General features: G+C 45.7%; 3 protein-coding genes across 3 annotated transcripts; all 3 read left to right on the top strand.

Annotated features, from left to right (window-relative positions):
• Nucleotides 1-4,739: 4,739 nt before the first annotated feature.
• Nucleotides 4,740-5,186, top strand: LOC135202192 (basic salivary proline-rich protein 3-like). Its single transcript, XM_064231448.1, has one exon. The coding sequence runs from the start codon at nucleotides 4,740-4,742 to the stop codon at nucleotides 5,184-5,186; it is 447 nt and encodes a 148-aa protein (XP_064087518.1).
• Nucleotides 5,187-5,290: 104 nt separating this feature from the next.
• LOC135202191 (collagen alpha-1(I) chain-like) lies at nucleotides 5,291-5,917 on the top strand. Its single transcript, XM_064231445.1, has one exon. The coding sequence runs from the start codon at nucleotides 5,291-5,293 to the stop codon at nucleotides 5,915-5,917; it is 627 nt and encodes a 208-aa protein (XP_064087515.1).
• Nucleotides 5,918-5,927: 10 nt separating this feature from the next.
• On the top strand, nucleotides 5,928-6,689 carry LOC135202190 (basic proline-rich protein-like). Its single transcript, XM_064231444.1, has one exon. It carries the CDS (start codon nucleotides 5,928-5,930, stop codon nucleotides 6,687-6,689), a length of 762 nt encoding a protein of 253 aa, XP_064087514.1.
• The last annotated feature ends 9,490 nt before the right edge of the window (nucleotides 6,690-16,179 follow it).

Here is a 16,179-nt window from a genome sequence, read left to right as displayed (position 1 = left end):
AATAAATTCCTCTGATTCCGCGTTGGCCAAGCCGGGAATCGAGTTTCGGACCGCCGGATTGGTAGCCAAGCGCGATAACCACTCGTTCAACGAGGAACTTGTAATGAAGCAACTTGCACGAATAGAACAAGGGTGGTATCATTTTCCCTAGCTAGATCAACATATTTCTGGGACGACACTGTTGCTAAGAAGAATTCGCCAAAATAAAACAAAGACTATACTCTGTTTTTTTCCATCTGTCCATCCGACTGTGGTGTTTGCGCATGGTAACACTGCGTCCCGGGCTTTAAATAACATCCTATTTCGAATATTAACGGTGTAATTCGCATACAGTAAATTATTAAAACACTTTTCAGTTGCAAATGTACACCAACATATCCTTTTATTTACCTCAAACTTACACAGCGTAACTATTTAAAAGTACAGGACGCAGTGTTACCATGCACGACCACCACAGGCGGATGGACAGATGGAAAAAAACAGAGTATAATTACCAACATTAAAAAATTTAATAAAATCTAATGCCAAGAAGAGGAATTATAATGACGTAGTTTGTTCGGTTAAGAGTATCAGCTTTTGGCAAGGACCCAAAACTTGAGGAGGAAAAATGCCATCTCAATATCTTGGCTAAAATCTTTTTCTCTCAGTTTGTTTGTTTGTTTGATTGTATGGTGTTTTTACGTTGCATGGCACCAGTGGTTATTCAGCAACGGGACCAACGGCTTTACGTGACTTCCGAACCATCTCGAGAGTGAACTTCTATCACCAGAAATACACACCTCTCACACCTTAATGGAATGACCCAGAATCGAACTCGCGGTCACCGAGGTGGCAAGCCAAGACCATACCGACCACGCCACTGAGGCGCTTGTTTCCCTAAGTGTAGATTAAACATTGTTCGACGTTTTTAGTATATATAGCCCCTCGGGGATCAAACGTCCCTGAGTGAACGGCAGATTTCACGAATTCCCTGAACATTTCAGGGATTTCACGAATTCCCTGAACATTTCAGGGATTTCGTGGAATCCCTGGTTTCACTATCTTACTGTAATATGTATATACTGGTAAGCGCTCTCTCATTTTAAGACGCTCCATTCTAGCAATAATTTCTGCCATCCCGTCAACCTGTCGCTTCTTAGGTCTCCTCCGTGTTCCCATCTCTTTAGAATTAATCATTCTCCTGATATAAACGCACCTATTTTCCTTTTTGCCAATAACAAAATACTCTCTAATAAAGTTCGAATTTAGCTTATCACCTGTACTGAATTGAATTGGATATAGAATTTAGGCCAAAGGCCGACCACCATAAAGTCATTCAGCGCTGAAACGGAAATTGACAGTGAAAACGTTTGAGAGGTGTAACAGGAGGAAAACCTCGCAGGTGCACTATGAATCAATTGTGGACCTCATGAGGTGCACTGACGGCCCTAACCCCGCCCCCCCCCCCACCCCCGCCCTCACGTGATTTTCACCTGTACTGATGTTAACCAAGTCGTTTGTATATCATCGTATTTTTCATTCTATCAAACTCTTCCCTCTACGTAGGTAAAATGTTTATTTCAAATTGCTTTCTGAGTTTTCTTTTTTTCAAAATCTCACTTCATTTCCATGAAGAAAATTTAGTTCAGAAATTCTGGTTTCCGTCTCTCTAGACTCACTTTTATACTCACCTCTTCCTAAGCTGCAAAGATCCAGAATATATATTTCCCGAGATACCATATGTATGCCAGCCACTTTAAATGTTACGCCTTCTTTTTAAATATTGAGCAACACATGTTCCTAATAATTAAATCCTCAATAAGGGGACCGCCTCAGTTGGGGGGGGCGGGGGGAGGGGGAGGGTATCGAAATATTGCCAGGAGCAATTATGTTTTGCTACCCATTCATAAGTCACCTAATGGAAAGTTACTACAAAAAGTTTCATAAATTTCTATCCATTCGTTTTTTTTATATTAAATTTTTTTCCCGATTTTTAGATGCATTGCTTTAAAACCCTAGGGCTTCCTTAGTTTTTAACTAAATTTTAATAACTAAAGCAATTAATACTCACAAAGAGTTGCTCTATCCAATGAATTGAGAAAGATTAAAAAAAAAAATTCATTAATATGAAAAAAATTATCTTTTAAATTTAATTACTTAATTCAAAAATTCATAAAAAATAGAAATTGGAATAATTTGGAAATTTTTCCAATTCTTTCGATGTAGAATTTATCAAGGATTTCAATGGTATTTGAATTTTGAAAACAGGACAACAAATAAAAAAGCCTTAGGGTTTTAAAGCGACCCATATACTGAAAAACATAGTTTTGAGATATCGCGTGTTAAAGTTTGCGTAATGAAATTCTCAGTGAAAACCGCATAGGCATCAATATAAAAATTTACTTAAGCTTGATTTTCTTATTTTAACAGCATACTTCTATGGTATCTGGTCCCCCCACTTTAAAAAGTGATATTAAACCCCCCAGGGGGTGGGTATCATGAGGCACGACCCCACTCATTGTCGCCAGCTAGCCCTGGGAGGTGATGAATGCACATGCTTCATCTTGGTGTTCTTTCTTGTTATCTTTCAAAGTCTTTTTTTCAACCTTTCTCTAGCTTATGTACGCTTTCTTGACTGCTTCTTCCTTGGCATTTTGATGAATAAACAAGAAAAAACGGACTTAGATATAAAGAGTACTTGACAACTCCGGCTCAGAAGTGAACTATGCAATTACATCAAAGGTATGCGGGTTACTGATGTGTTTGTGCAGCTGCAGCTGCTCCTCCTGCCCAGTGTTGCCACACTCTCGGGTTGAATTTATCGTACTGGCTCCTCAAAATTATGGGGTTTTCAGTAAAAATATCGTACAAAATTGTAGGTTTTATCGTAATTATTATCATGCACTGTTTCTGATATTTAACACATTTTTATAATTTGACAAAATCATGAATATATGTATGATTTCTTTGCAGTCATTAATATCTTGCAATTTACATAATTAAGAAAAAAATACAAATGAAGCATTTCTCTCTACAAAAACGAAAAAAAATTGAATTATAAATAATTAGTTAATGTTATGAACAAATTATTACTATATTACTATATATGTGGTAAAAAAAAGTATTCAGCTTAGAACGTCACTTCTTTCCATAGTGTAAACTAAACTGATAACGAATTAACACGAAGATATGTGAAGTTGATAGGGGGCCCACTCATACACCTCTTTTAAACACTCCAAAACATCAAAAATCAAAATAGCATCACTGAGTAGTAATTTAAAATAAATATATATAATTAAACATGACTGGTACTGATACCTATCCCATGATGAAGAAATTAATAACAATAATAATTGTTAAGTATATCTTTAAGAATCTTCTTTTAAATCAAATTCTTGTTCTTTGATGTTCTGGAATAACTGTGCATGATTATTATTCTGGAAAACATATCATTTGCAGGAGTAAAATGAGCACATGACCCTCCAGAACCTTTGATGCAACTAGCAGAGAGAAAAGAGACCCATTAACTGTCCTTGTTTTCAGTCTGTTTCTTTGTTTAGTTTTAAAGCAAAAAGCAGTTAGAGCAAAATTTGCTTGGCGTGAAAAACTAGACTTTTTTTTCCTCCTGACTGTGGGCCCCACGCCAGACGGCCTGACCCGGTCTCCTCCCCACCAGGGGCTTCACCCAAGGGGACGAAATCAGTGTCGTCCCCACAAGGATCCTCAACCCTGACGGCAATACCCAGTCGCTTCCCCACTGGGGGCCCCACTCCTGGAAGCCCAACCCATTTGCTTCCCCTCTAGAGGCCCCACCCATGGCAGCCAGACCGAGTCTCCTCCCCGTCAAGAGCCCCACCCATGGCGTTCTAATCTGGTCACCTCCCCGACGGGGGCCCAAATACTGGTGGCCCGACCTGGGGACCCACGGCCGGCACGGCCCACCAGTCCCGGAACACATGGCGGAGACCGCCCTCCCGTCCCGGTACCCGTAGCAGGCACCGCCCGCCCGTCCTGTGACCCGCGGCGGGTCTGGCCAACCCATCCCGAGACACGTGGCAGACACCGCCCACCTGTCCTGGGACATGTAGCGGGCACTGCCCGCACGTCCCGGGACCCACAGTGGATCCAGCCTAACTGTCACGGGACACGTGGTGGGCACCGCCCGCCTGTCTCGGGACGCATGATGGACGCCTGCCTGCCCATCCCGGGACCCACAGCGGTGTCTGCCACGTGTCCAGGACAGGTAGGCCGGGCCCACAGGGGGTCCAGGGATGGGCGGGCAGTGTCTGCCATATCCAAAGACGGGCAAGTGGTGTCTGCCATGTGTCCATGGAGGGGCGGACACCAGGCGGGTGGAGTCCTCCACGCGTCCTGGGATGGGCGGGCAGGGCCCGCCATGGGTCCCAGGATGGCCAGGCAGACACGAGACCCGAAGCGGACCCGGACCGCCCGTCCCGGGAACTGTGGCGGACGTCTGCCCACCCATCCCGGGATTTGCGGCGGCCACAACCCGCTCGTCCCGGGACGCGTGGCGGACACCGCCCTCCCGTCCGGGGATACGTGTCGGATACCGTACGCCCATCCCGGGACGCGTGGTAAACACCGCCTGCCCAGCCTGCCAGTCCCGGGACACATGGCGGGCACCGGCACCCCCGTCCCGGAACACCAGGCGGACACCGGCCGCCCGTCCTGGGATATGCGGTGGACACTGCCCGCCCGTCCAAGGACCGGTGGCGGGCCCGGCCTGCCCATCCCATAACATGTGGCGGACACTGCCCTGCCCGTCCTGGGACCCGCGGCAGGCCTGCCCCGCCTGTCCAGGGGAACGTGGAGGACACTGCTCGCCCGTCCTGGGACCTGTGGCGGGCCCGGCACGCCTGTCCTGGGACACGTCGTGGACACCGCCGCCCGTCCCGGGACCCGAGGCGGGCCTAGCCCGCCCATCCCGTGACACGTGGCAGACACCACCCGCCCATACCGGTACCCAGGGCAGACCAAGGCCCTTCCGTCACGGACATGTGTCGGACACTGCCCGCCTGTCCCGGGACCCAGGCCAGGCCTGGCCTGCCCATCCCGGAACACGTGACGGACGACTGCCCGCCCGTCCCGGGACCCACGGCGGACCCGGGCCCTCCTGTCTTGGACACGTGTCGGACGCCTGCCCGGCTGTCCCAGGACCCGCTACGGGCCTGGCCCGCCTGTACTAGGACCAGTGGCAGACGCCTGCCCGCCCGTCCCGGGACCCGCAGCAGGCCCAGCCTGCCCGTCCCGGAACCAGTGGCGGACGCCTGCCCGGCCATCCCAGGACCCAATGCGGGCCCAGCCCGCCAGTCCCGGGAACAGTGGCGGACGCCTGCTGCCCGTCCCGGGACCCGAGGCAGGCCCAGCCTGCCCGTCCCAGAACCAGTGGCGGATGCCTCCCCAACCGTCCCGGGACCCGGGACGGGCAGGCCAGGCCCGTGGCGGACGCCTGCCCGCCGTTCCAGGGACCCCCCGCGGCGGGTCTGGCCCGCCCGTCCCGGGGCCAGTGGTGGACGCGTGGCCGCCTGTCCCGGGACCCGCGGCGGGCCCAGCCCACCTGTCCTGGAACCAGTGGCGGACGCCTGCCCGCCCGTCCCGGGACCCGCAGCAGGCCCGGCCCGCCCGTCCCAGGACCAGTGGTGGACGCCTGCCCGCCCGTCCCAGGACCAGTGGCGGATGCCTGCCCGCCCGTCCCGGGATCCCTGGTGAGTCCGGCCTAACCATCATGGGACACGTGGTGGGCACTGCCCGTCTGTCCCAGGACGCATGGCGGACGCCTGCCCGCCTATCCTGGGACCCATGGGGGTGTCCGCCACGTGTCCAAGACGGGCGGGCCGGGCCCACCGGGGGTCCAGGGACGGACAGGAGGTGTCTGCCGCGGGGATCCCAAGACAGGCAAGTGGTGTCTTCCACATGACCAGTGGCGGATGCCTGCCCGCGTCCCAGGACCCGCGGCGGGCCTGACCCGCACGTCCCTGGGCCAGTGGCGGATGCCTGCCCAGCCCGTCCCAGGACCCATGGCGGATGGACATCCCGGCCCACCAACCGTTCCGGGGACCAATGAGGCGGACGTCTGCCCGCCTGTCCCGGGACCTGCAGCGGGCCCATCCTGCCCATTCCGGGACCGGTGGCAGACTCCTGCCCACCCGTCCCGGGACCCGCGGCGGGCCCGGCCCACCCGTCCCCGTGGGATCCCAGTGGCGGACGCCTGCCTGCTCCCGCCCATCCCAGGACCCGCAGGGCGGGCCCCGCCCGCCCGTCCCAGGAACCAGTGCGGACGCTTCCCACCCGTCCCGGGACCTGCGGCGGGCCCCGCCCGCCCGTCCGGGACCCGCGGCGGGCCTGGCCTGGCCGTACCCGGGACCAGTGGCGGACGCCTGCCCGCCCTCCTGGGACCCGCGGCGGGTCCAGCCCGCCCGTCCCGGGACCAGTGGTGGACGCTTACCCACCCGTCCCGGGACCACGGCGAGCCCCGCCCGGGACGTCCTGTGACCAGTGGCGGACGCCTCCCTCCCGTCCCGGGACCCGTGCGGGTCTTGCCCGCCCGTCCCGGGATGAGTTTGCGGACGCCTGCCCGCCATCCCGGGACCAGCGGTGGGCCCCGCCCACTACCTGTCCCGGGACCAGTGGCGGACGCCTGCCCGCCCGTCCCGCGACCCGTGGTGGGCCCCGCCCATCCTGTCAGGTGACCAGATGAGCGGACGCATGCCGCCCGTCCTGGGACCCGCGGCGGGCCCCGCCTGCTCGTCCCGGGGGCAGTGGCGGACGCCTCCCCTCCCGTCCTAGGACCTGTGGCGGGTCCTGCCCGCCCGTCCCGGGACCAGTGGTGGACGCCTGCCCACCCGTCCCGGGACCCGCGGTGGGCCCCGCCCGCCTGTCCCAGGACCAGTGGCGGACGCCTGCCTGCCTGTCCCGGGACCCGCGGCGGGGGGCCCGGCCCGCATGTCCCGGGACCAGTGGCGTACGCCTGCCCACCTGTCCTGGGACCATTTATACTTGTCTATCGAAATGTGCGTGGTGTGATGGGGTGAATGGCAGTGGCGGATGCCTACCCGCCCATCCCGGGAACTGCGGCGGGCCCCGCCCGGGACGTCCCGTGACCAGTGGCAGACGCCTCCCCTCCCGTCCCGGGACCCGTGGTGGGTCCTGCCCGCCCGTCCCGGGATGAGTTGCGGACGCCTGCCCGCCCGTCCCGGGACCCGCGGTGGGCCCCGCCCGCCTGTCCCGGGACCAGTGGCGGACGCCTTCCCACCCATCCCGGGACCCGCGGGACCGCGGCGGGCCCGGCCCGCATGTCCCGGGAACAGTGGCGGAGGCCTGCCCGCCCGTCCTGGGACCATTTATACTTGTCAATCGAAATGTGCGTGGTGTGATGGGGTGAATGGCAGTTTTCTAAACGTGTGTGTGTGTGTGTGTGTGTGTCCATGAATTGTGTAGACAGCACGCCTGGTGGAATAGTTCCGCCTATTTGAGCATACCGCGACATGACGTCACGCATAACAGATGAGATGCACATAAATGGCTGCGCCCATGGTGCAATAGAAAATTGGTTGTAGAAAATAAGAAAACTCCCCTATTCCAAACAAATTTTTCACTGGGGTACTTAAATGGAATAATACCACATATGGAACATCTGATATGCAACCAGAAGTTCCCCTTTAAAGGTCCGGACCGTGGGGAAATTGTCCATTTGACTTAGAACCGAAGGAGAAAATGTTACTCCTCTTATCAATTTATCTATTCCGTTGAAAAAACAATAAACTCCTTGATGACTAACTGCATCACGGGAAAAATAAATCATAGCTAGTACCGAAATATGCCCAAAAAGGGTAATTGGACATGAGACTATGCAAATCTTAAGCAAGAATACTACATAGGGATTTACTTACACAATTGAAAATAATAATAATAATAATAATAATAATAATAATAATAATAATAATAATAATAATAATAATAATAATAATAATAATAATAATATTCTTAATACCGAGTTCTATTCATTAGATAAATGAAGAAACAAACCAAATCGTCAGACTTGATTATAATTCCCTTAATTCACCAATTTTAACATCAAAGTTAAATGAGGATCAAAATTGGGATATGAGTATATAATCGCTCATTTGCCAGAAGAGTGTCTTAACTCGAAAATTTTTATTTCGGGAAAAGCGATCTGAAGTTGAAATTCTCTATACTCTGTCCATTTATATTTAGATGATTCTTTTACTGAGCTGTTTTAATGACAAATACAAATTAGAATTTTTTACCACAATATGGAATAAAGAAGAGGCTATCTGCTGGTATCAATAGCTCCAAACACATTTTTTGAGTTGTGTCACTCTTCTGGCAAATGAGCGATGGTCCGACTGACAGTTCTACTTTTTACACGTGGACGTTCACCCTTCTAACAGTCGTGGGGGTGAACTGACAGGTATTACTGTCCCTTTTATCCAGGTATTGCTGTGGTAACTATCCCTTTGATCCAGGCATTATTGTAGTGACTGTCCCGTTTATCCAGTGTTCTGTGGTGACACTCCCTTTCATCCAGGTATTACTGTGCTGTCTGTCACCTTTAACCAGGTATTAATGTGGTGACTGTCCAGGTATTACTATGTTGTCCCTCCCTTTTGTCCAGGTATTACTGTGGTAACAGTCCTTTTATCCAGGTATTACTGTGAAGACTGTCCCTTTTATCCAGGTATTATTGTGAAGACCGTCCCTTTTATCCAAGTATTACTGTGAAGACCGTCTCTTTAATCAAGGTATTACTGTGCTACAATTAACGAGGAAATTTGCATTTGAACGAATTGCAAAAAAAAAAAAAAAAAAACGCCTTATATCTAGCACGTCGGGCTTGGCCAAAATACGTTTTTTTTTTCCTATATAATAAACCCGTCCCCCCTCCCCCTTTTATATGGAAAGCTGGGTATTTGGGTGGGTGAAAAATCATTGACTTACTTCACCTATCAGGGGATCCTAACTTAGGATGCCAGAAGGATTCGCTCTCATGATCGTCCCCTCAACCTACTCTAATTTATGGAACTGTGAATTAAAATAACAGGGTTGCAACCCAATGTAACCAAATCAAAGGCACAGAAGGCCTTACATAGCCAGACTTTTTTTTGCCGCCCCCTGGACTGCAACTTAACCTAACTTTGGGAACATTACATTAAAAATTATCGGCTGGGAATCTACCCTTACTTAACCTGAACTAAACCTTAGGTATCAGGTCATAGCCTGGTAGACCACTAATACAAGCCTAAGTTACCAGGTCCTTACTTAACTAGTGCACGCTGCACTTTAATACCCTTCATTAAAGTATCATGGACCATTTAAAACATATCCTTGTATCACTTCCCCACCCCATAACCCAAAAAAGTCTACCCTTTTCAGAATCAGAACCTACAGATACTACAGGTTGCCATGGCAATGTTAGAATACCTCCTTGTATGCCTATTTCGCTCTTGTATTTTCACCCGCCTAAAATACCTATACCAAATTACCAATATCCGCTGTAGTCCGCAACAATTTTGGGATATAGCCTATAGAGTTTCAGTAGCCTTACGCTGATCATTTGTTCCCGAAACGAATAGGAGGTAAAACTGCATAGAAAAACGTCAACTGCCATATTTTACTGATGTCCAGTAAAATATAAATTAATTGATTTCTACCATACCCGTATCCTTCAGTTGTAAAATTGCTGCAGGAACTTAAGCGAAATTACTTGGTCTTGAAGACACTCAACAAACCATCTTGTAAATGAAATCCCATCAGTTTACGTTCTGAGATCAATCTGCTGATATTATATAAGTAGAAAGTTATCTTCACCTCTTTCATACACTATTAAATAAAATTACTGACGTTAATAGTTGTAGAACAGGAGTCTCTTTATCATGAAAGTTTGCTTCGTCACCGACGTCGGGCGGACGACACACAAAATGGCAAAAACCGCAAGACTTCTTTTGAAATGCCATAGATGTAAACACACATACAAGTGAAGCTTCTATATTATTATGTGATGAAAAATCATTTACGGTAAAAATATAAAAGGATAAATAACTTTCTGTAGTGTTATTAAAATGAATTTGCGCTGGACTCGTCATTCAGAAATCCCATGTATACTGTAAGAAGTGTAACGGTGTTTTGCCTCGGCCACCGATCGAGTGCGTTACACACACACACACACACACACACACACAAACACAAACACACACATACACACACACAGAGTTTTCATGTTAAGGCAAAATGAGGAGTCAGTGATTAATAAAATAGGAGATAAATGACAACTTTTTGAACGTGCCGTGATTTATCAGAAAATGCCTATTTCAACTTAATATCGAATGATAGTTGTTTTCTATGTTCTGTTTACGTCGCCCTGACGGATCTCCCCAAGGGCGACATTTCAGAATTTCCTTGGTAAACAATTCCAACGCTACCTTTGATGTCTAAAACTGAAAAAAAAATATATAGCATACATACTGCATATAGCTGCTGTTACAACCCTGATATAGAGATACATTACTATTTTTCTACTTTGTAATGCTGGCGGGACCCGGTTAAAAAGAGGTCAGCATGTGAACAAGATCCGAAAAAGGGCAGCCAGGATCAGGAGAGTAACGCTATGGATAAGTCATAAGTTATACCACCTGTAACGGAGTGAAGGAACAATAAAGCTGTGAGTACTTTACACGAAGTGTGTATTTAATCCACCTTGAGCCCGCGAAAGTATTAATTAAGTTATGACAATTGTCTTCTTAGGCTTGTACAGCAGCTTCAGGTTAGTTTTCACAAGAGCGCCGCCAACGACGAAACCCCACTTGAAGAAGACTTATCAAGTTATAATCCAAGAAGAGGAATCCAATGATGAAGACTCACATGATTTGAGATGTATAGTAAACAAGAGTTCTGTTCAACCTTATGTATTTAGTTGTCAATTGAATATAAGCCCTTTTTATTTGAAATTGACACCGGTTCAGCTATTTCTACATTAAAGTATGATGATTTCAAGAAGTTAAATTGGACATTACTGAACTGTAGAACTAAATTGCAGGGTCAAGTGCCAATCAAAGTATTTGGGAAGGTCAAAGTTTCAAATTTTCAGTACAAACAGCAAAATCATTGATTGGTAGGAATTTAATAGATAAGTGCAATATAATTAATGTCCATCAGTTAAATATAACAGACTTTGTGGAAAACTATAATATAGATAGTTTGAAACCTATTAAGAACTTTCAAGCCCGATTGTATCCTAAAGTTGGTCATGTTCCTGTTTTTCAGAAGGTCCGCACGGTGCAACTGGCGTTACGCAGTGAGGTTGAGAGTGCGCTGTAAGAGCTTGAAAAAAATAAGATTATAGAAAGAGTAGAATTCTCAGATTATGCCTCGCCAATGGTTACTGTCAGGAAGCAGAATGGATCCCTTAGGGTTTGTGGGGATTTTCGTAAAATAAATGAAATTCTTCACGAATCTAAATTCCCATTACCTAATATGTCAGAATTAATTTCCAATGTGTCTGGATAAAAGTATTATACCAGACTTGATCTCAAGAATGCTTATTTGCAAATGGAAGTTGCTCCAGAAGACCGTAAATATTTGGTACTTAACACACATTTGGGTCTATATAGATATTTACGGTTACCATTTGGTATACATTCTGCTCCTGCAATATTTCAGAAGTTCATTTCCCACTTGTTAACTTCTTATTAACTGTCCTTGTTTTCGGTCTGTTTCTTTGTTTAGTTTTAAAGAGGTTAACTTTACTGAACACTCGTTCGCATTCAGCATTAGAGTGCGGCAAGCAAAGAGCAGTTAGAGCAAAATTGGCTAGGTCTGAAAAGCTAAACTCTTTTTGGGACACTTCTCCCCAGAACTTATCAGGTGATTCATTAACGAGATGTTTAAGTTCATGTTGCAATATGGGAAACATTCTCCATTGATCATCCAGCTTTAGAAGTAGTGAGTGGTCATCTGGGGGTACAATCAGAGGAAGCTCAGATGCAAGAGGGGAGGGGACTCTTCTCTGAATTCTGATGAGAGGGCATTTTTTGGACAGAGACAGTTTAACTTTGACAAGACACCATCATTGAAATTATACCTCTTCTTTATTTCTGTGCATGCTACTACAAGGAAACTTCTATACCTCTGAAAAAACTCCTGCTGTTGAGCTTTCTTTTCCTGTATGGAGGGGTTTTTTAATCCCTGCATAACTTTAACTCGAAGGTACATACATTTGGCTGTCACTAAAGATGCCTGTCATGTCTTTCAGGATTTACAGTATTTACATCAGTTTTCATCACATAGGTCCTGTCCATAAATGAGAGAAGAAGGTCTCTGAAAGCATGGACACTTTATCATGGAGAACTGTTATCACTGCTTTATCTAACTGGAAAACATTGTTGAACTCAGTAAACTTTGGAAGAACCAAGTCAAGGAATATGAAATATAACTTCATGAAAGGATCATGAAGGGAGTTGATAATCAACTCTGTTGCTAATAGTTTCTCAGCAAACCACTTCTCCGAGAAAAATAGCTTCAGTGCCTCCCACTGTTCCAATAGCTTTGAACCACGTTACAATTGGAGACAAGCGGCGGCAAGTCATGTACGGACTCTGAAATTGTTTTATTTATTTATTTATTTATTTATTTATTTGTAGAAATTAGCCTGTTTCATGGAGGAGTTCACCGACCACTTATATTTGTAATTATATACTTATCAAAACCTTTGAATTATCGTACAAACCTTATTGTAAAGGAAATTTAGAAATTTTCTTATAAAATAAAATTTAGTATATAACTCTAGTCGCTAGAGGGCAAGGCATTTTGGAATCCTTGGAATTTTGTTATTTTTTGATTCCTTGGGTTTTCTTTATTCAAAATTTTACTTTGTGTGGTGGTTTTTCTACTTCAACCAGTCTGCTTTTGAGCAACACAACAAACGTAAGAATTGTAAAATCACCATCAGTGCAGTGAAATTTTTTTTTTTAACATTGATTATAGCTTAACGTGCCACAGTTGGGTAATTGCTTCTTTTCCGTGTCTTTTCAGCCGTATTGACAGGTGTGGGACCCTAGTCAAGCGAGGTTTTATGATTCTCATGTAAATAATTCACGCCCAAGTCATGCTGAAAATAATGGACAGTGCCTAGACGGATATTTGGACAGTGCTTAGAAGGATATATGAGATAGCATAACGTACCTTGAAGTCCAGCTACGTCGTACGTTCTCCTCTTGGATATGCTATTCCTCTCCTGGTAAATGTTCAGTGTTCTTGATCTTCGGCTTGACCTTCAAGATTAGATGCCATTCACCATTCTCATATCATACTGCAAGAGTGGTTAGATTTTCAAATAATTTGAAGACCCTTGCTTGGAACACCGGCAACGAATGTACTTATTGTCTCTTATACACCATTTAATGCCTAAGTTGAGTATCGTATGTAATTAGTCGATAATTATATATAATTAGTTTTTATATGTTGGCTTTTTATCCCATTCATTGTTTTCTTCTATGTTTGCCATTTATTGTGATCCCTTCTTCCTGTCGAACCTCAGATTTCTAGCTTTCTCTCTCCCTTACATATTCTCTTCTCCCTTACATTTATGATTATGGAAAATGCTATCGTACATCGTACCAAGGCCGTTTTTATCGTACATGTACGACAATTATCGTACATGTGGCAACACTGCTCCTGCCTCTCCGCTTCAGAAGCGTTGGATGGGAAAAATGTCGTACAACAAATATGATTACCTATGGAAAATTTATGTAAAACGCAACGGAACGAAAGGATATCAAAACATCGTATTTTTCGTGATATTTTCATTGCAGTTACTTTCACAAAAAATCATTTTTGACCCACTTACAGGTTAGCTAGAGCACTAATATTTTACGTCTGGCTGTGGCACACATCAATGTTACCAGAAATGAGTAAAACTCGATTTCGCACACCGACCTCAAAATTGTCGTATTTCAGGCCTCCCAACTGAGGTGGTCCCCTTAATTCATAACCGCCTTTCAGGTTTCTCCCCTCACAAGCACTTACAAACTATATCAGAAGAGGGCAGTTTATCTTCACCGTCACAAATCAACAGTTGATCTCAAAATTCAAGCAGTTCCACATCCTGCTTATGACCCTTTGTCTAAACTCAGGAGTTCCATTGTCATAGAACCCAAAAAGCCAACAACACAAAATACACTAGATTATAAAACCTTCTTTTATACTGAACAAGTCACTCTCTCATATTCATATTCTTACACAATCATCCCTTATATTAGACTCTCATTGCTTTTAGCAAACTGTCTTTGTGTTACAAGGGTCAAAATAATCACCGTATAAATAATAGGTGAGAATTCCTAACTGGAAAGCGTGACCTATCCTCCATGGTCCCTTTGACTGTCATCCCTGTAGCTAGCTGAAAATCAATTATTAAAACTCTAGGTGAATTCAAACTCCCGCTATTACAAAAATATAATCTATATTTCCCAAAATAGTTAACATGAAAATGGAATAAAATGAGTATAGGAACATGTCAAAAATAATTAAACTACCATTACTCTTCCACGAAATCATATTAGATAAGTAAAACCCCCCCCTCCTTATCTACTTCTGTCCGACTATTCATAAATCCTTATCAATAACTGTCAACACAAGTCTAGAGAATTCATTTTAAATGCTGACTTCGAATCCATCTGAAAATGAGAATATAATTATCAAACATTGAAATACATCAACGTGTATAATGGATAAAAGACTTGTAATCCTTTTCTACAACTCCCCTCTCTAGAAGCTGAACTAAAAGTCACTATATAAAATTTATAACTTTTCCAAAGTCTTTTTCACTTTACCTTACGACAGATCTCCAAGCACCTTCCTCTATGGCGAGTTTCCACACTTAATGAATATCGTATAATGTCCCCCTTAATTGCCTCACGAGGGTTTTTTTATTCCATCTATTATGTTTTACAAACGTTCATATGTACGCCTGCCAACAGATGTACGGATACACACCTCAAGTCTTTCTCCTCCCCTGTGTACCTGCGTTTACCGTTTCTCATGTCCACGTCTTATCTAGCGCACGTATCGATGACCTGAAGTAACCTTTCCTTGCCGGTTTACCTCATCTCTCCGCAATTCGGTCATCATTAGGCGTGTTTTCGACTTGTGTCTCATATCAGCATCTTCAGGAATTCACTGTTTTGCACCTGTCTCCAAACACCAAGCGCTAAGGTTATCAGCCCCATTTATTTCAATATAAATCCACTTATACATCTGTCCAGTGCCTTAACATTTACATTACATCTTCAACTCACTCGGTTTTGTATTCCTCTAAATCATATAAACATTTGCTAGGTCCATGTACTAGGCCACAGCTTGGCGCTGAAGGGACGCCTACAAAGAACCTTTAGTAATGTGTACAGTGCGCCCCAACGGGGGATAATAATAATCAAACAGATGGACGGATCAGGTGAACGACCTTCCTTTATGCACAGCCATGTGCTTTGTAATTTCTGTGTAGGAATGACAGGGTAAACGTGATACATACAATATCAGTCAGAAAGACGAACATATAAAGGAAATTACTTTAATTCCCCAGACTTTGGGACTAATAAAAACCTTCACCACAATGGTGGCTAGGTATGACATCAATATTAATTACAGCCGTAGGAGCTCATGATCTGATCATTAAAATGGATCAGAACTAAAAGATGGAATATTTTCTTAGAGCTAATGATAGCTATTTTTTTTAAGCAGCATCGTTACCGAGAACCAACGTTGGAATAAACAGCAACGGTAGTTATAGATGGCTATTCCTGTCTCCAGAAGTCCCACTTGTGTTACAAATGATAAAGAGGAACGAGGTGGATCAACTGTCAAATTCTCTCTTTATTTATCTGTCGTAGCTTTTCAATAATTTCTCCTTTCTTTCACTCTCCTTATTTTTAATTAGTTCAAGCTTTTCTCATCTCTCGCGCGCTCTCTCTCACTTCTTTATAATTGGTTGTCCTCTCTCTCTCTCTCTCTCTCTCCTCCATATCTTGCTTCTCTCTCTCTCTCTCTCTCATCATATCTTGCTTCTCTCTCTCTCTCTCTCTCTCTCTCTCTCTCTCTCTCTCTCTCTCTCTCTCTTTCTTCCATATCTGGTTTCTCTCTAACTCTCTCTCTCCTCCATATCTGGCTCGC

Source organism: Macrobrachium nipponense, chromosome 30 (assembly GCF_015104395.2).
Source record: "Macrobrachium nipponense isolate FS-2020 chromosome 30, ASM1510439v2, whole genome shotgun sequence".
NCBI classification, from domain to species: domain Eukaryota; kingdom Metazoa; phylum Arthropoda; class Malacostraca; order Decapoda; family Palaemonidae; genus Macrobrachium; species Macrobrachium nipponense.
Note: the sequence above shows the minus strand (reverse complement) of the source record. Positions and strands in the feature narration are given on the sequence as shown.